Here is a 23395-nt window from a genome sequence, read left to right as displayed (position 1 = left end):
ACCATTCATTCTTCATAGCGTGATGCGACATCATTGATGACTCGCAATGCCTCGAGTTCTCTTTTGAAAGCAATCGTCGTATGCCGCTCAACATGAAAACTCATTCATATCTGCAGATGTTCCGAAACAAGACGCACACAAAAATAAAATTAAAAAAGCAAAACTTTTCTTAGTTGTCCTCATCATCAGTGTCAACAGGGTGGGGAGTACCCTTGGGGCTGTTGAGCCACTCGATGTGGCGAAGCCGACGACGGACCTCACGCTCCTTGAGCTCCTTCTTGGTCATCTTCTTCTTCTTTCTGGCACGGAACTTCATATCAGAGTTGTCCTCGATGCCACTGTTGACAGCGCTGCTCACAACGGAGCTGGCAGCAGTGCTGTTGACACCGCTGCTGGGACGGCTGTCCTCAAAGCGGTCGAGGCTGATAGCAGCGGTACCCTTCAGGGCAACACGGCCATCGTTGACGTGCCACTGCTCAGAGCACAGGGCGCCGACGAACTCCTCGTTGTGAGAAATCAGAATGACACCACCCTTGAAGTCACGGATAGCGACAGCAAGACCACCGAGAGAGTCTCGGTCCAAGAAGTTAGTAGGCTCGTCAAGCACGAGAAGATGGGGGTTGTTCCACATGGCTCCGGCAATGACGACCTTGACCTTCTGTCCACCAGAAAGAGAGCCGATCTCGTTGTGGTTGGCAATCTCAGGGTCAAGACCAAGATCCTCAAAGTGCTTGGAGATAATCTTGGGCTGAAGCTCACGGTAACCAAGACCCTCTCGGGAAGCCTCGTGATCGTCAAACTCCTGAATGAGCTTGTCGAAACCAAGCTCGATAAGAGTCTCACGAGAAATCATAGTGTTGTTCTTGGGCAGGAGGCCGCGCCACTTGCTGTTAGAGGTTAGTAAAGCACTTTGTTCCAACACAGAAAGAGGACTTACACTTCGTATTGGAAGGTCTTCTTGTACTTCTGACGACCAACCAAGGTCTCGACTTGACGAGCGGACTTTCCATCCTTCAGGTCAACCCACTTGTCCATCTGGATGCGATCGGCCTCTGACAAGGCACGAGTCTGCTTCATGTGAACCTCTCGGTCATCACCGTGCTGGTAACGCCACTGAAGGTACTGGTTAGGGGTCTTCTCCAAGTGCATCTCAACGTGCTCCAGAGCGTGCTGCTTGATGTAACCGATACGCAGGTTGGGGTGCTTCTCAACCTTTCCGGTGCTAGGAATGGTCTCGCCAGTAAGGAGCTTGATGAGTGTCGATTTTCCAGCACCGTTGGGTCCAATAATGGCAACACGAGATGACAGCGTCAGCTGACAAGAAACATCTGATAGAGAAGGCTTTGGTGCGTTGGGGTAGGAAAATGAAACGTTGGACATGCGGATAATAGCACGAGTCTGAGACTTGACACCAGTCAAGATACCGGGAGGAGGGAACTTGAACTGAACAGTAGAGGCGGACAGAGTGTAGTAACTCTTGGCCTCGGGCTTGATCCTGACAAAGTTGGCCAGGTTACCCTTGTAGCAGGCCAGCTTCTTGTTAGGCTCGTAATGGTAGATGTCAGTGGTGACATTGTCCAAGAAGCCGGAGTCGTGAGAAACGATAAGACTGGTGATGTCAGGGTGAGACTTGAGGTAGTTCTCGAGCCATGCAATGTTGGCAACGTCGAGATGGTTAGTAGGTTCGTCAAGAAGAAGAACATCTGCGCGCTGCAACATAGCACGGGCCAAAGCCAGCTTCATCTTCCAACCTCCAGACAGAGATCCAACTCTCTCAGACTGTCGACCCTCAGGGCCAGCAGTGAAGCCGAACTCGGCCAGAACCTCGGAGATACGCTCAAGGCCTTGTGTGGCAATCTCGGGGTCCTTGGCAACGAACTCAAGAATGCTGATATCAGCATCCTCGCCCTGGTTATGTTCGACATAACAAGTGCGGAGAACATCCTGGGGAGGGAAGCCCTCAAGCTTGCCGTTCGCGATACTTCGCATAAGAGTTGACTTTCCAGCACCATTTCGGCCGCAAAGACCGTAGCGGTGGCCCTTGAGAAGTCGCAAGTTGGTATGCGACAGGAGAAGCATACCACCGTAGGCGAGAGAGAAGTCGGCGTTGACGATCTCAACCTCACCGTCATCCTCCTTTTCGGGAACACCGTATTTGCGCTCATCCTCCTCGACGTAGTGCTTCTGAACAGCATCGGCAACCTTCTGGCAAGCCTCAGCATCCTTCATAAAGCTTGTAATGTAAGGAGCAATTCGTCCAGAAATACGGTTAACATAGCGGTAGTTGACATCAATAGCGACCATGTCGGAGATGTAGGGACGAGCCTGCTTGAAGAGATCCTGCTGGCTAGCAAGACCGCCGTTGGCCTTGATCTGCTCGTCAAGAACCTTGGCAACATCTTCGCCGGATGTACGAGCAACAACATCCTTATCATCACCCATGGCCTTTTCCATAGTGGCAAGGGCGCGCTCAGCGATCTCACGAACCTCAGGAAGAGAAGCTCGGTCGCAAACGCTCTTGACACCGGGAATTAGCTTGGGCAAGAAGGTTCGGGCCTCGATGGGGTCGTGAACCAGCTTGGTCAAGTTCTCGACAATGACAACGGTCTGTCGCAGAACCTCTTGAGCAGTAGTGGGGCTGTTGAGAGACCGCTCCAGGAAAGGTGTCAGGAGAGCCAGCACAGGCGATGTGACAATGGCGACGAAGGTAGTCTGAGACAGGGCATGGATAGCCTTCTGAAGAGTCTGGGATGAAGGGTGCTGCATGGTGTCGACGAGCAGAGGAATACGGGGGGCGACATCGTCGTTGGAGAGAAGAGTGGTAAGCGAGTTCATGGTCGCAACAGCCTGCTTCTCAACCTCGGTCTTCAAGTCGTGCATGCCACCCTCGACGATAGGGATCAAACCGGCAAGCTTGGCACCCAGAGACTCGCGGAGAAGATCCTTCTCAACAGCCTCCTCCTTGGTGCCTCCGAGGGAGACCTTGGCCTTGTCAGCCATCTTCTGGAGAAGCTTGTAGGCGCCGACAGTTCCCTGCCATTTTCCAGTCTTCCTGGAAAGGTACTCGACCAGAGCAGGAAGGAGGCCAGTAACGAGGGCCTCTGGGCTTAGAACGCCAAAAGCCGCATCAAGACCATAGTGGGCAGCATCGCGAACGACAGCACCCTTATCGGAAAGAGCGTCGAGGGCAACGCCGACAAGGTTGCTATCCTGGAGAAGGAGAACGACCTCGCTGATAGGCTGACGAGGGAGGAAGCGCTCGAAAACAGCACCAAGAAGGTTCTGACTAGACTCGCGGCGAAGACCAGACTTCTTATCAGCAGCAGCCTTCTTGATCTCAGCAATGACACCGTAATCGTTCAAGCCAGCGACGCCAACGGAAGAGATAAGAATCTCGCAGAGGCCATAGCAAGCATCGATCGACGAGGCCGAGGTCTTTGCGGTGAAGATTGTGTTAAGAAGATCGTTGATGGTTTCTTGAGATGGCGGGGGCGGGGCGTCGCCGGACGGCGGCGTAACAGGATGAGGCATCGTATCGAGTTCTTTGTTGTATCGCCGTGCGCAAACAAACAAATCGGTCAATACGACAGATGTTGAAAAGGGCCTCAGTCGGTATTAGATGCTGTTCCAGTCGATGAAAGCAGTCAAAAGAATGAAAACCCAACAAAAACCAACGATGCCCTTGAGGGAAAAAAGAAAAAAGTATAGCGAGCGTAGAAAAAGCGCTGCTTACGATGTTAGGTAGAGCAGGGACTCCTTAGTTTCAAAGGTTGGGCGCACTAAATTTTGAAATTTTTCTTATCAATGCGTTTATCGCCTGCACGGATCGGGCACTCCGCCTTTTCCTAAGTTATTTCCACGTGCATCTGGGGAGTGTTTAAGTGGACTTTGAAAGTATATCACCAACCAGGAAGAACCTAAAAAACGAGATTTCCTAGTCCGTATCAATTAAGTGGTGGCGGTCACTCCATTTATGGAAAGGATATGCATTACAAGAAGTGAATCTAACGTTGAGTTTACTTGTACTGCACTATGAAGAAATCTGGATAGAATCTTAGATGTGCCCCAGAGCCTACCGAGGCTGTTCATCCCACTCAGTGCCCAACGCCTGTCTGTCTGTCTGTCTGTCTTGCTGGCTGTGCCGGCTTTTCCAGGATTTTTTACTACAAAAAAAGGGGGATACATAAATGCGGTCAAGTAGTTAAACGTGAATAGGGTATAATAAAGAGAAGAAAGAAACAGGCATCATATCATCCTCACCGCCCCCCAAATGATGAATACTTCCCAGTAACTGCGCCAACCAAAACTATAATAATATAAGCACAGCGCAATGTAATGCAATCCCAATATTAAGCACCACAATTAATGAGGAGTTTCATTTCTCAACGAGACAGGGCCTTGAAAGCCAGATGACCCAGGGTTGACATCGTGCATTTCCAATCCCTGGGAACTTGATCTTGGCCGCTTGTCCCTTCGAATTCCCAAGCGCTGGTCGCCTTCATGGTAGTGGGCCTTGAATTGATAATACGTGGGTTGTCGTGGACGACAAAGAACAACAATAAAGTTCTTGAAGGCGCTGGCTTGAGAAAATGCCCGGAAACGCTCCTTCTTAGCAAATTTGTGCGAGTTCATGTACTCTCTTGTTGTTTCGCCTCGTGCCATGAGGAAGATGTGATAACCCATCAAGGCAGCGGGGTAGAGAAAGGTGATAAAACCAAGGAAAACAAGGGCGAAAGGAACTCTGAAATGATCGACGGCTTGTCCGAAGGAAATGCCCTCCCGGGATTTGTAAAGAAGGATCTGTGTAAGAGACGTGGCAATTAAATAAGCTGCGAGAATGGTCGCAGATGTAACAAAGGTAAAGAAATATCGGTAGTTGCGTTTTCCGACACAGTTGTTGAGCCACACGCAGTGATGGTCGTGGGTCTCGATGCAGTTGTCGCACAGGCGACAGTGATGGGCACGCGGTGGCCGCCAGATATTGCACGTCCTACAGTGCTTAACTGGAACTTCCATAGCGGCAGTGGTTGATTCGGCGGATTTTATCAGCGCCCAATCCGTTGTAGGGGGGCTAAGTTGAAGGGGGTCGTCATTGTCATCTACAGGTGGGAATTGGTGTAGGTTTCGTGGTAGGATCTGAGCGGTGTTAGCATACATTTGAATTCTGTTATTGAAAGGATTCGAAACTTACACCTGGGTCTGTTACTGAGGCATGAATGAAAGATGAGAAACAGATGTAAGCGAGGTATGCAAATACAATAGGTATCGCAGGTGACACATTGTTCCATAGCCATGGCGCCTCAAAACCAAAGAACAGAGCACAAGGGACGACAACGAAGATGCCAGTCGCTATGTTGATGGGCCTTCCTCGTGTGTTTTGCCAACGGCCACCCAAACAAAATACTGTATTACCATCAAAATACTGATGGACTCGACCAAGATCGGATTTTTGGCTGGGCTTGTACGGAACACGTGGGTGCTGCTGCTCAGTCCTAGAATCAATGGGTCTAAACTGGGGCGATGAGGCAGCCGAAGATAGTTTCTCGGCTCCTTCAGTGCTTCGGTTTTGACTTAGCTGCCCGTCGTTGCTTCGACCAGGCATAAGAAAACTTGAGCGGAATGACCTTGGAGTCTTTATAGGACTAGGTAGGTTGGAAAGGTCTTTATAGCTTTTGTCCACAATGATGCTATGCTGAAATTGACTGGTATCTGAAGTTCTGCCTTGAAGGGGGCGAACACTATCAGTTAAACTTCCTGTCGGGTAATGGCCATGACTTGGGCTTGTATTCGCCGTTATTCTGTCCAAAGTTTCTTGCTCGGTCATTTCGGTACCTCGGGATGGCGGCGGTCGCATGTTTTCCTCATTGCTCATTTGGCGTTGCAACTGCGCAATGGGGTTCGATATAATACTCTGCCGCGTTTGTTGACTGCCACTGGCCTCGCCAAGCTCATCGGACCTAGGCGATGTCGGAGATGTCGGAGATGTTGGGGATGAAGGTGACGCAGCTGACATCTGGCTCATTGTCGATGGCCGATGAGATCCTCCTCTTTGCGCCTGTAATTTCTGCGAGCTCATGGGACGGAAGAAGGCATGCGACTGTAATGACGGCACATGGCTTCTGCTTGACAAACTTGGTGGCTGACTGGTCGAACCGGCCGTCGAACTTTCAACACTCCCCCTCTTAGCCTGAACACCAGCAAGATATGTCTTATTTCGCAATGACTGACTCTGCCACGGCCCTCTCGAAGAAGCTCCCGTCCGTGCAGTATCAGGTCGCGAGCCCATGTCGGTACTTTGTGGAATGCTCAATCTATTCTGTTGCACGTCCGGTTCATCACCATCTTCACTCGCAATATCCGTCATTCGGGAAGAGACGATACTCAGTGGCCTCTGTGCGTCAGACCGGGAAACATGTGGTGCCAGAAAGCCATCATCGTCGGGTTTCGAGGCCATGGCGACGGTATTTTAGTAATTGTGTCGTCCGTGCAGTGCTCGTTCGCTGCGAAGTGACGTGTCTGCGGTTCGTTCGGAATTAAAGTAGTTGCGTGTTGGCCACGGTCTCGTTATGTCATTCAAAGTCGTCCTCCAAAGATCGTTTTCACCAACGAATGATGTCAAACGGCTCGTATATCCAAAGGTAAAGTCGGCACGGTCGGCAGTTGTTCGCGTTACGCAGTACTGTACAAATGAACCAAAGGGACGGACAGGGGGCATAAGACGGATTGAAGCCCAAGGAAAATAGAAATTAGGAGAAATGGTCGTAACAAGTTGAAAAATAAGATAGGTAGGGAGCGCACAAATCGAGAGTTAACCCGGTTTAGAGTAGAGAACGTAAGAAGCGGCCAGCAAAGAAAGGAAAATGTGATGAATGAGAGGAGGTGGTGTACAGAGTATGCTTGTTCCTTTTTTTCCTACTTCCAACTTGGGCTTGGACTTGTGTCTTGGTTCCTTTTTCCAAGCCCGGACAGGACAGCCTCAGAAACCTTGGTCGAGAATCGTCAGGTAATTGGACGTTCCCGCTGCGCACACTATATTACGGCACAAGCAGGACAAGTTCCTAGGCTGTTCTCGGGCCCCAGTAAGGGGCCAGGGGCTGACCTGTCCTCAGGTCACTGAAGCCCCTGCTAGCGGCCCTGATGCAGGGATGAGCTGGACTGGTCTGGAGGGTGATAACTCAATGCGATAACTGATCACGGAAATCAAAGGTTGTTTATGGCTGAAAGCATTGTAATTGCTCTCGCCAGGAATTTCTTATGCACAAATCACATCCGCAAACGTCAGTCAATCTAGAGAGGCACAAGCGTTGGAGCCTTCTGCAGCAACCCGTCTCATTGACGTTTGACATCCAATCCCAGAATAACGTCGGTTACGAGAATAGGAAAGAGTTTGATTTTGGCTGCATTCCTGGGTCGACTAACTTTATCAGTCTTGGCTTTAAGAGGTCCGAATGATCAGCGTCGCGTCACAATGAACGAATAGTTCGCTCTAGCCAGGGACAAGTAAACGGAATGCTCCAGCTCATGGCCTGGAGTCTCAGGCATACATCGAGAGGTTCTGGGTTGAGGACTGACCTGCCTCTCCAGACGTCATCCATCATCCCTCTAGCTCATCTATCACGTGATGTATGATGCTCCCCGGGATTGGCCAATAATCATGCTCGCATTCATCGTAGCGACTGACTCCGAAATCATACGAGAACTTCAAAGCTTTACCACCAAAGCCCCGACGTAGAAACCCATTCTCCAACCACAGCCGCAAAAGCCCGTCGTCACAATGGCCTCTCGCATCGTCTCTCGTCGTTTCCTCTCCACCACTGCTCGCCGTTTCCAGGAGCACCAGAAGAATGAGCTCAAGAAGGAGTCCCAGCGCAACCCCGAGATTCTGGTGCGTCATAATGCCTCGGCCTAGCCCTTCACCTGCGCCAGGTCGACAACATAAACAATAACAGCGTGCCACGAACTATCGTTGCTAACGTATATGGATGAATGGTAGATTCTCGGTGGTGTTATGGTTGCTGCTCTTGGCGGTGCTGGCTTCTACTTTGGTATGGAAATCCACAAAGGTATCTGCACGACGAAGCAGTTGCTGACATATTGAAATTCAGGCCGATCGCCCACTGGCGCTACCTCCGAGTCTCCCGTCACCATTGCCAGCCATCCCTGGGAGAGCGGCAGCTCTGGCAAGTACCAGTACCACCCCGGTGGTGACCCCAACCAGGCTCCCAAGGACGCTCCCAGCGCCCTCAACGTTGTCGTTGTTCCCAACGTCACCCTTCCTGCCGAGCTTCACGACAAGTACAACAAGTGGGGCAAGGAAGGATATCCTTAAATCGACATGTTTGAACGTATTTAAAGCTGGTTACATGTGCAAGCACATGTTGTAGGGAATGGGTGGCGAGAGTTCTGGGTTGGATCAGTCAGTTCTCACCTCACGCCCAGTGTAGAAAGAAGGACAGAGTGGGCTGAAGTTTAGCAACCACCCATAGTTCACATATGACGCTTCGCGATTTTTACTTGCTTTGTGTCTGACTATAATTTGTCTTTGTTGGTCTCGAATTGTTACTCTCTGCGTCAACGCCTTCTTAATAACTTGCTCGGGCGAGCGGCTAGTATTATAGCCAAGATGCAAACGGTCTAACAGATGAGTTCTACGAGTTGTGTCCAAAATACCGGAGTGCCTCAAAGGGGCATCCAGCTCACTCTGTTACGGAAGATATGATATGGCTTGTGTCTTGCCAAAATCTGGAGGCAGGCAATGACTTCACATTTCACACACTAATCAAGGTAGCAAAATGGTTCATACTTATATATATAGTGTTGCCAGATTTTGGCACTCAAATACACCTAAAGTTCAATATACATTCAACTAGTCATCACTATTTATTTCATGCTTACGACCCAAGACACATCCTGAGGAAGTCTTGTTTCTCGTTGCTGCCTGGTATCTTAATAATCCAACACAACACACCCACTTTCCCTATCATATCCTGAACTCCTACCTTCACCGTTCGTGATACTACTCTCTTCATCCAACGCCAATGACCTATACAGACAATGCGTCAATCTCCTCGGCAGTGAAGCCAAGTAAGAACAATAGATCCAGTAGGCTCTCTCCGTTTAGGCGAGCGTTGGCCTCCATCTGCACTCTAGGCTTTGCGTTCCACGCAACACCCAGACCTGCCTTGTCCAGCATGAGCAAGTCGTTAGCACCATCGCCGACGGCAATGACCTGAGACATGTCAATTCCCTCCTTGGCGGCAATTTCGACAAGAAGATCTCTCTTGCATTCCTTGCCAACAATGACACCTTCAACCTCGCCTGTGAACTTGCCATCCTCGATAACGACGTGGTTTGCATGGGCATAATCGATACCCAATTGCCCAGCGAGCCATCCTGTCAAGGGCTGGAAGCCGCCGGAAAGGACTGCCGTCTTGATACCCAGTCGCTTCAAAGATTTGATCAGCTCTGGTACACCCCTGGTAACGTCCAAGACTGGTCGAAGATCCTCAAAGAGTGTAGAAGAAAGACCCTTGAGGAGAGCGACTCGCTCACGGAAAGAGGCCTCAAACTCTAGCTCACCCATCATCGCACGATGTGTGATTTCGGCAACCCGGGCAGCCAGATCTGGGGGATCCTTGACATGATCAGCCAAAAGGTCAATTACTTCCTGAGTAATGAGAGTGCTGTCCATGTCAAAGACCACCAGTCGAGGGTGGCGTCTCCAAACACTGTCTCTCTGGAGGACCACGTCCACATTCCATTCCTGCTCAAAGCGGTAAATCATCTCATGCTTTCTCAGATCATTCAGGCTAAGATAGTCAGGAGATGGTGTGGGTGAGAGCGTTAGCTCCACGATGCGCGGTTGCTCCTGGTTGTCCAAGCACCTGTGAGAGGAGTGAGGCTCCTCGGCGTCTTGGGGTAGAGGGAACGACGACATGAGGTGAAGGAAAGAGGTAATGCACAGAGGCGAGATGTAGGAGCCATAAATATGATCCAGCTGCTCAGACTCCTGGGTAGGCGGCTCGAGAGGGTACTCGTTTGGGTCGGTCGTAGGGGCCAGGTTGGCGGGTAGAGACTCATTACTGTCGGCAAATGTGGTCTTGACAGGCGATCGAGAGCCTTGGTCTTCGCCTCTTGGCTTGTAAAAGAGAGTCGCAATGAGACGATCCGATTTCTCGCCAGCACGAGGGGCACAGTTAGGGTGAGAGTACGAGTGACTCAATCCGCTGTCAACCACAGTCGGGGGGTTTTCCTCAGAAGGGATGCCATTAAATGGGAGGATTGGCCTCGTTTGAGGAATAGGCGAGTTGTTACTTGTATCCTCTATAACAGTGTCAATACCGTGGAACAGTTGGTCCTGACGGTTTGAATCTTGTCGAGGAGGGCGGTATTCTTGATGGTCACTAAGGTATGAGCTGCTCCTCATCGAGCTCAGTTGTGGTCGTGCGACATTCTGTTTGGCAGGGCTTGGTTGGTCTGCCATTGTATCGTGCGCGCGCGGGGTGAGACTTGCTACGTCTGACAATGGAAATAGCGTAAGGCAGGCAGTGAAAATGAGCCGAGATACGACCTGGAAAATCAAAAATGAAGACTAGAAATGCTTAAAAGTATATGGCAATGCAGGAAAGCAGATAAATAGTGATACGCGACCGCCGTTGACGATACGGTACAGCAACGAACCCAAAAGATTTGAGTCAATCTTCAAAAGGTTGGTTAGTTGAGGTGAGCGTTTGTTGCTGGTCCTGCTTTGACTCGTCCTTCGCCAGGGCACTCTTCTCCGTCTTCTGCCCCGCCAATGGATGGCTCGTGCAACCTTGGGTCGGCTTCTGCGGCTCCTGTCAGGCTGCTATAGGGTATGATTGGCGTGAATACGCCCACAACGACACGGATTGAAGATGAGGAAACGTTGATCACGTGGTTCTTACTTGCGAGATAGAGAAATTACTGAATAATGTCGTCGCAATAACCTATACCTGTGTAAGTTTTTCGGATTAAAGTTACCTCTACAAACATTGCGGTATGTGTATATATGTAGACAAAGTACACAATACTAATGAGATATGTGTCATAGCATCTTGCAGATAAGTATTGACAGTCTTCACATGTATTGTGCAGGGCATCGGGAAGAGCGAAATTTCAACAGCACTGTCCATAAATGCGAACGACGATGAATATAAAGCACGGTAACATTGAGATAGCAATGACGCAAGCAAACAAGCTGGTAGTATGACGTAGTCGCCCATCGTTAGGGTAAGGGGCCTATCTGCTAAGTCAGCATTCCAGATTTCTAAGTTGACTCAATTAGTGAGCAAGGGAAAACGGACTACGGCTCAACATTTATCCCATGTTGAGAAACGGCCCGTCTCGGAAAAGGAGGGAAAAAATTGCTTATTAGAGTGGACGCCAAGGAATTGACGGTAGTCGCCCGGTTCCTCGGTGCCGACGCTCCGACAGCACGTAAAGAAGACCGATTGCCGCATCGGTCGTCTGGTGTTGCAATTGCGTCTTGTTCAAGACATGTAAGACGACGACGTAATTTTATAAATGGAACTCTGATTTTGTCATTATGCTCTACAATATTGTATATTCACAGCAAAGGTGTGTAGTTGTTGGACCCATGTATAAGTATCGGAACATCAACAACGTTGATCCCCGATCTTGGGATGTGACGACACGATGGCTATTTCTTGCGAAAAAGATACAAAGGGACATAACCACATGTATAGAAGCTATTGACAATTCGGATATACGATTGCGAAATACCAACCAAAATGGCATGATCGCGGGGAAACCGCCCTCGTGCACATTATGCAACAGACCCGTCTCAGCTAACATGGGATATGATACTCAATCATTCGCCATGGCCATCCCAACCGTATTTGGATCTAGATTTCATCCAACTTTGGTCTCCGACAAGAACCAGAATCCAGATATGACCTGTCGGCTGTCCATTTATAAGCTGTACTTGTAATGAAGACATCGATCTCCGGGGTTGCCGCTGTAGTCCCACCGATTTCGAGACCTAAAATCACTTTGCTACCTGATGGAGCTCCGGCTCGGCGGCTGTATCAAAAATATGTCGTTACTGGAGGTGAGGCAAACATGACCCAGGGCCTAGCCTCCATTTCAAGGGCTTTGGTGGGTGGGCCAATCAAAGTTTGTCGAGAACGTGGCGCCCTCCATCGCGAAAGGTATAGCGTCGATGTCGTGATCAGTCTCAGTTGCAACTTAGAGACGATAGTCCTCCTGGCGGCGATTGCGCAATTGCAACTCCCCATCTTTTTTCCATGTATTGAGCTCATTAGAGGAAGCAGATGCTCGGGTTCGGACGATGTCCTTGTTCATTACTAAGGACGCCTAAGATTGGGGCCCTGCGGGCGGTCGCCCGGACATAGCATATAGGCCCCCGTACTACACAACTCTCCCCTCCTCTTAAGAATTTGACTGTCCTCGCTCGTTCATTATCGTGTTCGTCATCTCGTCGTCTTGACTCTTCCAGTGCTTTGAAATCCTGTTCCATATTCAAGTCAGCAGAATATCTGCGCCATCAACTATACCTTATCTTATACCTAGCCTTCTTACCTTTGGATCTTTATTAGACATAACTGGGATACGCCCTTCGCCTGTCCCAACTTTCAACAAGTCCAAACATTAACAAACAACGCCTCGAATCATCTTCCACGCGTTTTCAAAATGCCTGCCTTCATCTCTGAAACCTCCTCGCAGGTGTCCCTCCCCGACATGAAGCTTGAATGCGAGTCAGGTTATGTCTCTGGACAAAACTCAGAATACTCTTCACCATCATCATCCACCACTCTTCCTCGAGTCACTCTCACAAAGCCTCACGTCGACCATCTCAACAACATGCTCGAGGATATGCACCCCATGGACATTCTCCGCTTCTGCAAGGTCATGTTCCCTAACTTGTACCAATCGACTGCCTTTGGCTTGACGGGTCTCGCCACCATGGATATGCTCTCCAAGATCCAGAAGGAGCACCCCAACACCCCCACTGTCGACCTCATCTTCTTGGATACCTTGTACCACTTCGAGGAGACACACGACCTCGTCGATCGAGTCAAGGCCCGGTACCCCAACGTGCCTGTTCACATCTTCAAGCCCGACGGTGTCAACACCCCCGAAGAATTCGAGGACATGTACGGCAAGGAGATGTGGAACACCGCCAGTGAGATGTATGACTGGATTGTCAAGGTTGAGCCCCTTCAGAGAGCATATGATGAGCTCAAGGTTGCTGCCGTCCTCAACGGTCGTCGACGATCTCAGGGTGCTGCCCGTGGTTCCATCCCCATCATTGAGATTGATGATGAGCGTGGTGTTGTCAAGATCAACCCCTTGGCCACCTGGTCTTTCAAGCAAGTTGATGCATACATCAAGGAGAACAACGTCCCCTACAACGCTCTTCTCGACCAAGGCTACAAGTCCGTCGGTGACTGGCACTCCACCGTCCCCGTCAAGGAGGGCGAAGACGAGCGAGCCGGCCGATGGAAGGGCCAGGACAAGACCGAATGTGGTATCCACAACAAGCAATCTCGCTACTCCGAGTTTGTTGCCATGATGGAGCGCAAGCAACAAGAGGAAAAGCTTGCTGCTGCCCTCGAGAAAGTGGCTCTGCCCACAGTCTAATTGCACTCGCAAACAGACAAAAACTTATATTTGATGACTTAATGATTGAAGCATTATGCAAGGCGTTTTAAGGAATAAACCGGTTCAGCAGAATCATGCTGAGCCTAAAGGGAATGGGAATATCGAAAATCATCGACTGGCGTTGGGTAAAATGTGAGAAGCCTGGTGCGGTGGAGGAACAAATAGCGAGCACTCAATCGATACGATAGAACCTGCACCAAACAGCAGACAAAACAATAAACAAAAGAATCTATCAAACATAGGACTGATTGCCTTTCGACGTGTGATGATTGATATGAGATGTGAGAATGAAGTTGATTGAGTGTATGTAATCAAGATCACGAGGTGAAAGCCCACCGACAAACTACCCCGCGTCGATAATTCAGTTTTCATGCTAACAAGTTGTCTCCTCCCCACTACTGATATCTGATACCACATTAGCGAAGCCCTGCCACTTACCCTTTACTGTTCATCGTGACCTATCTCAGCCTCGCGTATAGACTAAAAATAAAAAGTCTTGTCTCACACCTACGATGCAAGAACTCGCCTGTTGTCCCCCGGCCTTTGTCGAGAGGAAGAAAAAGATTCTTGACCAACTCGCAATTCCTGATACTGAGTACACGGATGCTTCACCAAAAGGCTCTGTAGACGAGGGAATCCGGGATCTCATTAATGAAATCAATCAACAGTCAGGATTCGTCACTACCAGCAGCTGTGCAGGGCGTGTTAGTGTATTCCTTGAGGGACGAAGGATTGCTGAGACCGAAGGCGAGGATGAGCGAGTAGCAGGTGTTGGTGGAAAGGGTGCTGGAGGAGCCTGGTTGTTTGTTTCTCACGATCCTATACCCGATAAAGGTGATGGGGCCACGGACTGGAGTAGTCAGTTTGGACTTGAAGATTCTACAGCTGCTCAAAACGCAGCTCCAACGGTCAAGGAGAGAAGACTTGTCCATTTCAAGTTTGAAGCAATGGTAAGCTGGAATCGTGTTTTTCTACACAAGACGAGAGGCAATGTTAGAATACAAGTACATGTTAAGCTGAAACACTACGTAGATCCTCCACGTCCTTACAGCATCCCCTGAGCATGCTCAAATACTTTTGCGATGCGGGTTGCAGGCAGGCTTCCGAGAGTCAGGTGCTCTTAACGTTGTCCCCAGCGGCAAAGATGCTACTACTCCCATGGTTGCTATACGGACAATGGGCCTTGCCTTCGAGTCACTCATCGGACAGCAGGTTGACGGTCATCGCCAACGGATAGTCTCCCCTGAATACCTTCAGACACTCGTGGACATTGCAAACGAACGCTTCGAAGAGAACAAGAAGCGTATCGACCGTTTCCAGAACGCTTTTCGGGATGCCGTTTCTGCACCAGCCCTTCGTCGAAACCCAGAGGGACAAGAGTGGGAAGATGCAGCAACGAGACGAGAAAGGAAACGTGCCGAGGGTCTGCGGAAGAAAGCCGAGTTAAAAGCTAAGCAAGAAGCAAACAAAAGTGATGGAAATGAGCTCAATGACGGAGAAGGGGAAGAACAGGCGGGCCTGCTCTTTTGAGATACAAGTTGCTGTACACTCTGATTCCTGAACATAGCTTTTTTCGCTCCCAATACCGTAATGTACACGTACGTTCCTGTCTGGGCATGCCAGGACCCATCCTCTCTATATCTCTATAGAATCGTTCACAATTCTCATTACAAGTTCCCACGAGGTTCCGTCTATGAGACAACCTTCTCGACCCAGCTCTTCTCTAGCTTCTTGACCTCAGCCTTGAAGTTTTCCACCTCCTGCCAGCAGTCGAGCGGCCTTCGGTCGTGCTCTCGCAGACATCGGATAACCTCGTTGCGTGCACCTTCGACACCCTCGGGAAGATCACGCACTTGCTTGCGAGCCTCGAGCTTTTGACGCATTGCCTCGATTTCCTTGCTAACAGTGTGCTGACTTGTGCTGTCGTCGTCCTTGAACTCGGCGTTGGAGAGCTTCTCGTGTGCGATCTTGAGCGCTTCTGCCTCTTTCTTTTGGAGCTTCTTGAGCTCCTCGGCCACGCGGGCCTGGATCTGGAGCTCGATTATCTTGGATCGAGAGGCATCAGTCTGTTGAGGTAGACTTTGTTAGCGTCACCGGATTCCTGTGTAGCTTTATGGTGGTATTTCGGTTGGAAGAATGTACCTCGTTGCTAGACTGTAGTGAATCTACGAGATCTTGTGAGATGCCGTTGGGCGCTGAGCTGTTTATTGGCAAGCTGTCAGTTACTGATTGAGATCAATCAAGATGGTTTGAAAACTAGGAACAACATACGCCTTCCACACATGTGAGGAGATTGGTTTCGACTCGCTGGAACCCATTGTGTCGACCTCAATGGCTGTGCAACGATGTTCAATACCCAGCTCGTGATAGCCTTCCTGGAAATTTCCGGCGTTGATCGGGAGCATCACGGAATGGCCATATTGCTGCCTCAGGTGTCAAGACTTGCTGTGACGAAATGTGTGGCGCTGAGTATGGCGCAAATTATGGCGCAACACTGTTCACCAAGGCCTGGCTAGTGGTAGCAGAAAAGTTACATTCCTAAGTCGTAGGGCATAAAAATAAGTAGTCTAAAAACTATTGCATAAAAAGCATAAGCTGACCTAATAATTTCGTCTTCTATACTTCCAGCAGTTAATTTTTCTGATACCCTGAGGCCTGGTCATCATCAAGCTCTTACACGGGAGCAGCTGTTGTATGCTGCCAACATGACACATATCAATTAATATTATGTCCGTGCTGTCGCAATTCCGACTCAACGTGGCATAATCAGCGATCTTATTTCTTTTTCTTAGAACTGTAACTAACATCATGCTCGCTCAGATCCTAATCTGTCTTGGAGCAATGGAGATGATCTATCCGAACTCTAAGAACAGATGAACGTCTCGGGCCACATCCGCTGTCACTGAGCATACCACTTGTATGTCACACAACCCTGCTTACAGTCCGTTACTGTGGACTCGTCATCAAATGCATGTTGGATAACTGGATGGAATGGAAGGATTAAAAGCAAGCGTCAGATTCAGGGCAATCGCCTGAACAAGATATAAGATTTCCCTTTCTAGAATCGAGATAGTGCCCGTCTGTGGGTCGTATTATCCAGCTTCCCAAGGCAATGGAACCGAGCTTTCACGCACTGGATCATTTTACCTGCGACGCCAAGAGAATTGTCGGTCGACACGATATCTATATTGGATGCTAAGGCCGGCGTGCCTCGTGCAGTATGGGCATTTGTCCGTTATCATGTTAGTAGACGGTGACACGGGCCGCAGGTGCAGTTTGTATCAAACCTGACGTTGGAATTGATTTCCATCAACCACAGCACGGGAATTATAAGATTGCGGGCCGCCTTTGACCCTGGACCACGATGTCTACCAGGGTCCATGTTAGTTTTTACCCTGTCTTTGAGGCTTGTGTTCCATGCTGGCAATCTGACAATGCTTAACCGACCATAAAAATATCGAGTAATTATAAAACTCTTCTCGTCATCTTGGAAGTAACGATTGTGGGTGCGGCGATTATTCATCTTATGCTCGCATGATCGAGTCACTCCGAGTTTCCCGTATGGTAGTGGATAGGTTGTTTCAGTCAGTTCGTTTTCGTCCGCCTAGCTCGAGTTTGTGTCAGGCGACGAAGAACGGGAAGGCGGGAACAAAATATGTTTATCCAAACATAAAACAGGAAACATAGAAACAAGTTATACTGCACATCTGTGGTGTAGCGGTGATGTGATGCCGCCAGTTCCTGAGACAAGTACGGAGTATCTACGTAGAAACATTCCATTTCCATTTTCAACTGGATGCCTCTGAGGAGTCGACGTTGAGAATCCTCCAACTCTTGGCGGCAGTCTTATGGGGCATTGACTGGCTCGCAAGCGCTGCAACGGCTCAATACCCGTATTCTTGCAGCAAGTCTGGCCGTTGACAGCCACTCACCCCTGACGAAGACAGCTAAAAAACTTGGTCGCCATTCCAAAAGGGGTCTGGGAATTGCTTCCACGAGCCAGGGCCAAGTAGTGGCTGGTTTCAGGAGCACAGGTGGACAAGGGTGAGGTCTAACTGGTTCCTCAAGCAGCCACTAAGTTACCTTCTTTTTCCCGTCAGTGGCCAACTCTGAGATCTGGTAGCGACATCTCTCATCCAATTGGCCATATCTTGAACAGCCACGCCGTTACTACTGCGGTTACCCCTGTCGTGGCAAAAGGCGATCGGGGCCTATTAAGGTTGACTGACCACTAACCAGCGAAGGGAGCGCTCCTAGATAAGGCACAGAACACATGTTTTCTCCATGGGAGAGGCGCTTATACGCTCGTGTACATGTTAAATTGTGCAGCTGTTCTCTGTAGAGCATCACAAGATATGTAGAGATGCACATGATCGAACCATATCCAGAAAAGTTGGAATAAATTCTCGGTTCCACGAACAATGCGGGCAGGAACAAGAAATATAGCACGCCTTGCAAGGGGTTCCGGATGAATTTGGTAGCCACTCAGAGTCTTGATAACTTGACTCGTTGGACGGAGCCAGGCCAGGAGAGAGCTGTAAGGGGCCCCTTGTCGTTGTACGTACCACTTGTACTACAGGGAGGAATCCTGGCCCAACGGACCTGGTAGCAAGTAAATCCTTTCAGCGCCAAGTCGAGACCTAATTCAGTTTTGTTTGCTTGCTTGTGAGGGAGTCTGGGCTGACAAGAGGGCGGAGTAGACCGATCCATTTACATATTATCACAACGTCTGCTCCTTGTAGGCTTGCCTACCTTCATTCCTGGTCTCAATACTGGTTGTTCAGTTTCTTACCTGTTTCTTCTTCTTTGTTTGTCCTTGAGACCTTCTATACATTCTTCGTTGAGGCTGGCCATTCCATTTTTCTGACGTCGATTGTTCTCGGCCACTGCTTGCCAGCTGCTCGTTTCGTTTCGTCTTCATCCGTGTCTCTCTACCTGGATCTTGGGTCTCGGAAAGGCTTGAAACATTCAAAAACAGCCCTTTTCCCCTACAGATCCGACTGAATTGTCTTGTCACGTCACGATTGTCTCTGGTAGATCAGACCCTTTTTTTGTCTTGCAACAAGCGACTTGCGTTGCACTGCCCTACTACACGCGCCCAAACGTCGATCGTCTGTACGCCTGTCTCTACCTTCCTTGTCGCTGGACTGTCTTCCAAGCGCCCTTGCCTCAACTTCACTTAACTTGAACCTTTCTACTTCACTTTCACTTACTCGCGGCAATTGAAGTCGACCCGTTCTTTACTGCAGATCTAAATCCAAATCCGCCAGAACAACAAAAATAGCCAGAGATATCATCAGCTAGTTCTGATTTCCTCTAGCTGCAACCGAGAACATTACCTCGTGGACGAGGTGAACAGCGCTTAGATTTCAGACGTCATTGAGAATTGTTGACATTGGTCAATAAGCCTCCCTTGTTCTGCCCGGATTCTTTTGTCCCCATTGTTCTTTCGCTCGCTGCATTGTGTGTTGAACACCCTTCCAACAGCGCCAAATTACCAAGGTCACTACCGAACAATCCGCTTGTCGATCACGATTTATCAATACCACCGCCAAATCAACACCTGGATACGATCATGTTCTGACACCAAAGAACGAATACAAGGAGGAACAGCATACACTCACTTTCTTTAAAAGACCACCACCAGTCTCTGCGTGCTCGTTTGGGATTCTTTATTAGTCACACAACCGCCTTGTTTCATCATTCATTCACAGCAAACAACGACAAATCACACCTTCTTTCCCATCTAAAGAGTCCCATATAAGAAAAGCTCACCCGATCATTACTCGCGTCGCTCCCAGAGAGCCTACGCCGACAAAATGGATTTCACACGGCGCCGGATCGCCGACATCAGCTCGTATATACCTACGACAACACTCAAATCTCGTGCCGAAGCAGCTCACGGAGATGCTGAAGCTACTCCCAATTACCACTCCAATCTCGACGGTGTTAACCAACCTATGAATATGCTATTTAAGGATGTTCTGTGGTGGACATTGGGAATCATGGCCCTCATTGTTTTGTGGATTAGATTCGTTGAGATTCTATGGGCAAGACTCCGCCATGTGTCGGCCATGAACGTGCCTGGGCACAAGCAAGAGTACTGGAAGATCTCCCAGTGGTCATGGATGCCCGGCATGAAGAAGAACATCATCTACGCCCCCCTGTGGAATAAACGTCACAACCGAGAGTTCAGGCTCTCTTCTGCTATCAGCATGGGCACTCTTCCATCGCGACTTCACTTCACCATCCTTTTCATCCTCCTGGGCAGCAACTTTGCTTACATGTTCGTTCTCAACTGGGCTAATGAGAACAAGTTTGCTTTTTGCGCTGAGCTACGAGGCCGTTCAGGAACGTTGGCACTTGTCAACATGGTGCCCTTGATTATCTTTGCTGGACGCAACAACCCTCTTATTGCGTGGCTCAAGATCAGTTTTGACACTTACAACCTCCTCCATCGTTGGATGGGTCGCATTGTTGTTCTTGAGACTATCATCCACACTGTCGCCTGGCTCATTGCTGCCGTAGACGACCTTGGTTGGGATGGCGCTGGTCGTCAGATCACTGGCATCCTCTTCTACGGCTCGGGAGCCGTGGGCACGGTGGCTATGACCCTCCTCGCTCTGCTTTCCGTCTCGCCTGTACGACATGCCTTTTACGAGACATTCCTAAACGTCCACATTATCTTGGCCTTTGTGGCTTTCGTTGCTACCTGGGCTCACTGTGCCTCCTCTGCGCTTCCTGGAGGTCTGCCCCAGCTCCCATGGATCATGGCCATCATGGCCATCTGGTTCTGCGACCGACTCTCTCGTATGTTCCGTCTTTTGTCCGTCAACTGGTCATCAAAGGGCTGGACTGAGGCAGTGTGTGAGGCTATGCCTGGCAACGTTACTCGGGTTACCCTCCACTTGCCACGGTACAAGGACATCGAGCCCGGCACCCACGCTTACCTCCGCATCTGGGGTGTTTGCGCGTGGGAAAGCCACCCTTTCTCGATCTGCTGGACCAACCACGTTCGTGACAGTAGCCTGCCCATTGCTGAGAAGGAAAGTTCCAACACGGTCGACAAGTCAACTATGACGACGAGTGTTTCTTTTCTGATCGCAGCTCAGACAGGTTTCACCAAGAAGCTCTACGACCGTGCTGCTCAGTACCCCGGGGGCCTTCGCGCCAAAGCTGCCATGGAAGGTCCCTATGCCGGACACCACAGTCTCGACTCTTATGGCCACGCAGTCCTCTTTGCTGGGTCGACTGGAATTACTCATCAAGTCTCGTACATCCGTCACCTTCTCGAAGGATACAACCAAGGTACGACTGCCACTCGACGTATAACACTCGTTTGGATCATCCGCGAATACGAGTCCCTCGAATGGGTCCGACCATACATGGACACAATCCTCCGCATTCCCAATCGAAAAGACGTCCTCCGTATCCAGATCTTCGTCACCCGTCCTCAGAACCCACGCGATATTGTCAGTGCTAGCGCCACGGTGCGCATGTTCCCAGGACGACCAAACGTTCCCCTTATTCTGGAAAGAGAAGTTCAAGAGCAGATGGGTGCCATGTGTGTCACAGTATGTGGACCTGGCGCTCTTGCTGACGATGTTCGCGGAGCTGCCAGAGCGGTGCAAGGCTCGAGCGTGGTGGACTTTGTAGAAGAAAGTTTCACCTGGTAGACTATGACCGCAGGGCAGAGGTGGAGGTAATTAAGGGGTTCCATTCAAACAGTATATATTTTACGGAAATGGTAGTTTATGTCATGAAGACATCCATGAAGATTTTGTACAGAACAATCATAGCGTCACGCATTTCTATAGCGATCAAGTTACTAGAGATTTTGAGAACTTATCTTTGAAACCATCTGAATGTTTGTTTATATAAGTGATGTTTTTGTGATATATCGGTAAGGCCCTGGCGACCCAGTCCATTAATTCATGGGATCACTATTATATGTGACATTAGATTGATCTGTATTTCAGGGTCCAGCCCAACGAAACTGCCGGGTCGGGTGCGTTAATAGCGCCTTTGGTGTGAACCTTGAGTGCTGGGGATGCCCCGCAGTTCACTCCAGGTATCCTCTGTTAGCACTGTGAGTGGGCCCTGGGCTTAATGGAAACACGTACCTTCAGTCGCGTCTTCCATTTCTATTAACACACAGACGCGATTTCTTCCATGGGTGTCATCGACCTCTTTGTCTCGTACGATCTTGAACATTATCACACGATACTAGCTAGTCATTCAATGCTGTGTATCCACACATCAAGACTAAACTGACAGTCAAATTTACATTGCATTTTTAACACATTTTCAGCCCATCGCACAGATGCCTACTCGAAGGCGGGATTCAGACGAAGAGTCGCAGTCACGATCGCCTTCTCTAGCCCCACGAGCAGCACAATCGCATCGAGACCTCACCGTGCGAGAACGGGAATCCAGTCGCTCTGTTTCGGGGTCAAAGCGAAAGCGAGCGGATACACAAAATGGCGAGAGCTCAAATCATAGAAGACGGACAGCTAAACCTTCTCATGACAGCCACGACGACAGTGATGATGACGATATATACGACCCCGACCAGCCATTGGAAGAGCGTCGTAAAGTCCAACAGGGATTCCGAGACTTGCTCCGCGAAGTGACAGAGAACACGGAAGAGTACCTGCAAGCCGATTCGCGTGGGATTTACGACACTATTATTCGTGCGAATGAACTGTCAAAGAAAGTACGGCAGACGACCGAAGCCACGATAGACTCACGGTTACTTGTCAGCACGACCGATCTGTCTTATAGAAAGACTTTGCGGTTAACTCAAGGAAGCCTTTCTCAAGGCGTGGATGTAGATGAGTTTGTGTCAAAATGCATCACGTATATGAGACATGGAAGAGGAATTATAGATGACGATGCCCCCGAGCTTTCGAGCACTCAACGCCAGAGAAGACGAACTACAAGAGCCGACGAAAATGGGGACGATGATATTGGCGACGACGGTGACATGATGAACTGGCCTCACCTTGGCCGGTTTTCCGCCTTACCGTATATCCGTCGCCCTGCTCTACCTGGGTTCCTTCTTGGTCCCCTATCAGTCGAGAAGAAAGCTCGAAAAATTGCCAAGCGAAGTGCGCCGTTCAGGCCAAACAACTTGACAGAAACTCGCCCGGAAGTCCTCAATGTCGAAGATTTGACTCACAAAGAGAACGATCTCACAGCAATCTGCAGCAAGATCCTCCATCAATTACAAAGAATTCAAGCCCACCTTCAACAAACCGTATCGGACAGTATTAATGACGATATGGACGATGAAGAGAGGGACAGAATCATGCACCAGTATGGTCTCCGCAGTACTGGCGGCATCGACTTGATGCGCTTCGTTGTGAACCCTAAATCGTTCGGCCAAACTATAGAGAACATGTTCTACGTCAGTTTCCTTATCCGAGATGGCCGTGTGGAAATCGAATTTGACGAGTTTGGCCTTCCCGCTCTAGGTAAGTCAGCTACTGGAGTTATCTTTATGTCGCTAAGTTGTATTATAGCCCCGGTCAATAGAGAGGACGTCGAAGAAGAAGAAGAGCCAACACGCCACGGAGCAGCAAAGCACCAGGCAATCTTATCCATGGACATGGAGACCTGGCAAGACATCATAGACACTTTTGGCCTGACAGAACCCATGATCGCACACAGGAAGGATGTAACAAATTCAGGGCCCGGCGCTAGGGGATGGTACAGCTGAAAAACGACA

At 49.5% G+C, this 23395-nt stretch overlaps 8 protein-coding genes across 8 annotated transcripts; 4 read left to right on the top strand and 4 right to left on the bottom strand.

Annotated features, from left to right (window-relative positions):
* Positions 1 to 23: 23 nt before the first annotated feature.
* EDB82DRAFT_137266 (P-loop containing nucleoside triphosphate hydrolase protein) lies at positions 24 to 3795 on the bottom strand. Its single transcript, XM_025733529.2, has 2 exons — positions 938 to 3795; positions 24 to 887 (listed from the first exon to the last, which is right to left on the bottom strand). The coding sequence occupies exons 1-2, from the start codon at positions 3529 to 3531 to the stop codon at positions 170 to 172; spliced, it is 3312 nt and encodes a 1103-aa protein (XP_025584426.1). The 5' UTR covers positions 3532 to 3795; the 3' UTR covers positions 24 to 169.
* Positions 3796 to 4273: 478 nt separating this feature from the next.
* EDB82DRAFT_137264 (Palmitoyltransferase ERF2) lies at positions 4274 to 6659 on the bottom strand. Its single transcript, XM_025733528.2, has 2 exons — positions 5192 to 6659; positions 4274 to 5136 (listed from the first exon to the last, which is right to left on the bottom strand). The coding sequence occupies exons 1-2, from the start codon at positions 6452 to 6454 to the stop codon at positions 4363 to 4365; spliced, it is 2037 nt and encodes a 678-aa protein (XP_025584425.1). The 5' UTR covers positions 6455 to 6659; the 3' UTR covers positions 4274 to 4362.
* Positions 6660 to 7645: 986 nt separating this feature from the next.
* On the top strand, positions 7646 to 8522 carry EDB82DRAFT_495792 (uncharacterized protein). The gene is made up of 3 exons (XM_025733527.2): positions 7646 to 7885; positions 7994 to 8045; positions 8106 to 8522. Exons 1-3 carry the CDS (start codon positions 7775 to 7777, stop codon positions 8327 to 8329), a joined length of 387 nt encoding a protein of 128 aa, XP_025584424.1. The 5' UTR covers positions 7646 to 7774; the 3' UTR covers positions 8330 to 8522.
* A 495-nt stretch (positions 8523 to 9017) lies between these two features.
* EDB82DRAFT_137212 (HAD-like domain-containing protein) lies at positions 9018 to 10743 on the bottom strand. Its single transcript, XM_025733526.2, has one exon. The coding sequence runs from the start codon at positions 10481 to 10483 to the stop codon at positions 9044 to 9046; it is 1440 nt and encodes a 479-aa protein (XP_025584423.1). The 5' UTR covers positions 10484 to 10743; the 3' UTR covers positions 9018 to 9043.
* A 1651-nt stretch (positions 10744 to 12394) lies between these two features.
* On the top strand, positions 12395 to 13771 carry EDB82DRAFT_137246 (uncharacterized protein). Its single transcript, XM_025733525.2, has one exon. It carries the CDS (start codon positions 12694 to 12696, stop codon positions 13642 to 13644), a length of 951 nt encoding a protein of 316 aa, XP_025584422.1. The 5' UTR covers positions 12395 to 12693; the 3' UTR covers positions 13645 to 13771.
* Positions 13772 to 14177: 406 nt separating this feature from the next.
* Positions 14178 to 15195, top strand: EDB82DRAFT_523360 (methyltransferase TYW3-domain-containing protein; the record flags this gene model as incomplete). Its single annotated transcript, XM_025733524.1, has 2 exons — positions 14178 to 14615; positions 14698 to 15195. The coding sequence occupies 2 exons, from the start codon at positions 14178 to 14180 to the stop codon at positions 15193 to 15195; spliced, it is 936 nt and encodes a 311-aa protein (XP_025584421.1).
* On the bottom strand, positions 15042 to 16214 carry EDB82DRAFT_137174 (uncharacterized protein). The gene is made up of 3 exons (XM_025733523.2): positions 15937 to 16214; positions 15808 to 15865; positions 15042 to 15731 (listed from the first exon to the last, which is right to left on the bottom strand). The coding sequence occupies exons 1-3, from the start codon at positions 16068 to 16070 to the stop codon at positions 15357 to 15359; spliced, it is 567 nt and encodes a 188-aa protein (XP_025584420.1). The 5' UTR covers positions 16071 to 16214; the 3' UTR covers positions 15042 to 15356.
* Positions 16215 to 19484: 3270 nt separating this feature from the next.
* On the top strand, positions 19485 to 23386 carry EDB82DRAFT_427185 (uncharacterized protein; the record flags this gene model as incomplete). The annotated part of the gene is made up of 3 exons (XM_025733520.2): positions 19485 to 21317; positions 21977 to 23141; positions 23190 to 23386. 3 exons carry the CDS (start codon positions 19485 to 19487, stop codon positions 23384 to 23386), a joined length of 3195 nt encoding a protein of 1064 aa, XP_025584418.2.
* Between the last annotated feature and the right edge of the window lie 9 nt (positions 23387 to 23395).

This window comes from Fusarium venenatum (assembly GCF_020744135.1).
Source record: "Fusarium venenatum strain MPI-CAGE-CH-0201 chromosome Unknown EDB82scaffold_2, whole genome shotgun sequence".
NCBI lineage: Eukaryota > Fungi > Ascomycota > Sordariomycetes > Hypocreales > Nectriaceae > Fusarium > Fusarium venenatum.
Note: the sequence above shows the minus strand (reverse complement) of the source record. Positions and strands in the feature narration are given on the sequence as shown.

Coding starts and splice junctions, on each gene's coding strand:
- EDB82DRAFT_137174 (XM_025733523.2), bottom strand. CDS start 16,070: ATGCTCCCGATCAACGCCGGAAATTTCCAGGAAGGCTATCACGAGCTG. Junction 15,866..15,936: donor TCCTCACATGTGTGGAAGGC/GTATGTTGTTCC, acceptor GCCAATAAACAG/CTCAGCGCCCAACGGCATCT. Junction 15,732..15,807: donor CACTACAGTCTAGCAACGAG/GTACATTCTTCC, acceptor CTACCTCAACAG/ACTGATGCCTCTCGATCCAA.
- EDB82DRAFT_495792 (XM_025733527.2), top strand. CDS start 7,775: ATGGCCTCTCGCATCGTCTCTCGTCGTTTCCTCTCCACCACTGCTCGC. Junction 7,886..7,993: donor AGCGCAACCCCGAGATTCTG/GTGCGTCATAAT, acceptor GATGAATGGTAG/ATTCTCGGTGGTGTTATGGT. Junction 8,046..8,105: donor CGGTGCTGGCTTCTACTTTG/GTATGGAAATCC, acceptor ATTGAAATTCAG/GCCGATCGCCCACTGGCGCT.
- EDB82DRAFT_137264 (XM_025733528.2), bottom strand. CDS start 6,454: ATGGCCTCGAAACCCGACGATGATGGCTTTCTGGCACCACATGTTTCC. Junction 5,137..5,191: donor CCTCAGTAACAGACCCAGGT/GTAAGTTTCGAA, acceptor AACACCGCTCAG/ATCCTACCACGAAACCTACA.
- EDB82DRAFT_137246 (XM_025733525.2), top strand. CDS start 12,694: ATGCCTGCCTTCATCTCTGAAACCTCCTCGCAGGTGTCCCTCCCCGAC.
- EDB82DRAFT_137266 (XM_025733529.2), bottom strand. CDS start 3,531: ATGCCTCATCCTGTTACGCCGCCGTCCGGCGACGCCCCGCCCCCGCCA. Junction 888..937: donor AAGACCTTCCAATACGAAGT/GTAAGTCCTCTT, acceptor AACCTCTAACAG/CAAGTGGCGCGGCCTCCTGC.
- EDB82DRAFT_137212 (XM_025733526.2), bottom strand. CDS start 10,483: ATGGCAGACCAACCAAGCCCTGCCAAACAGAATGTCGCACGACCACAA.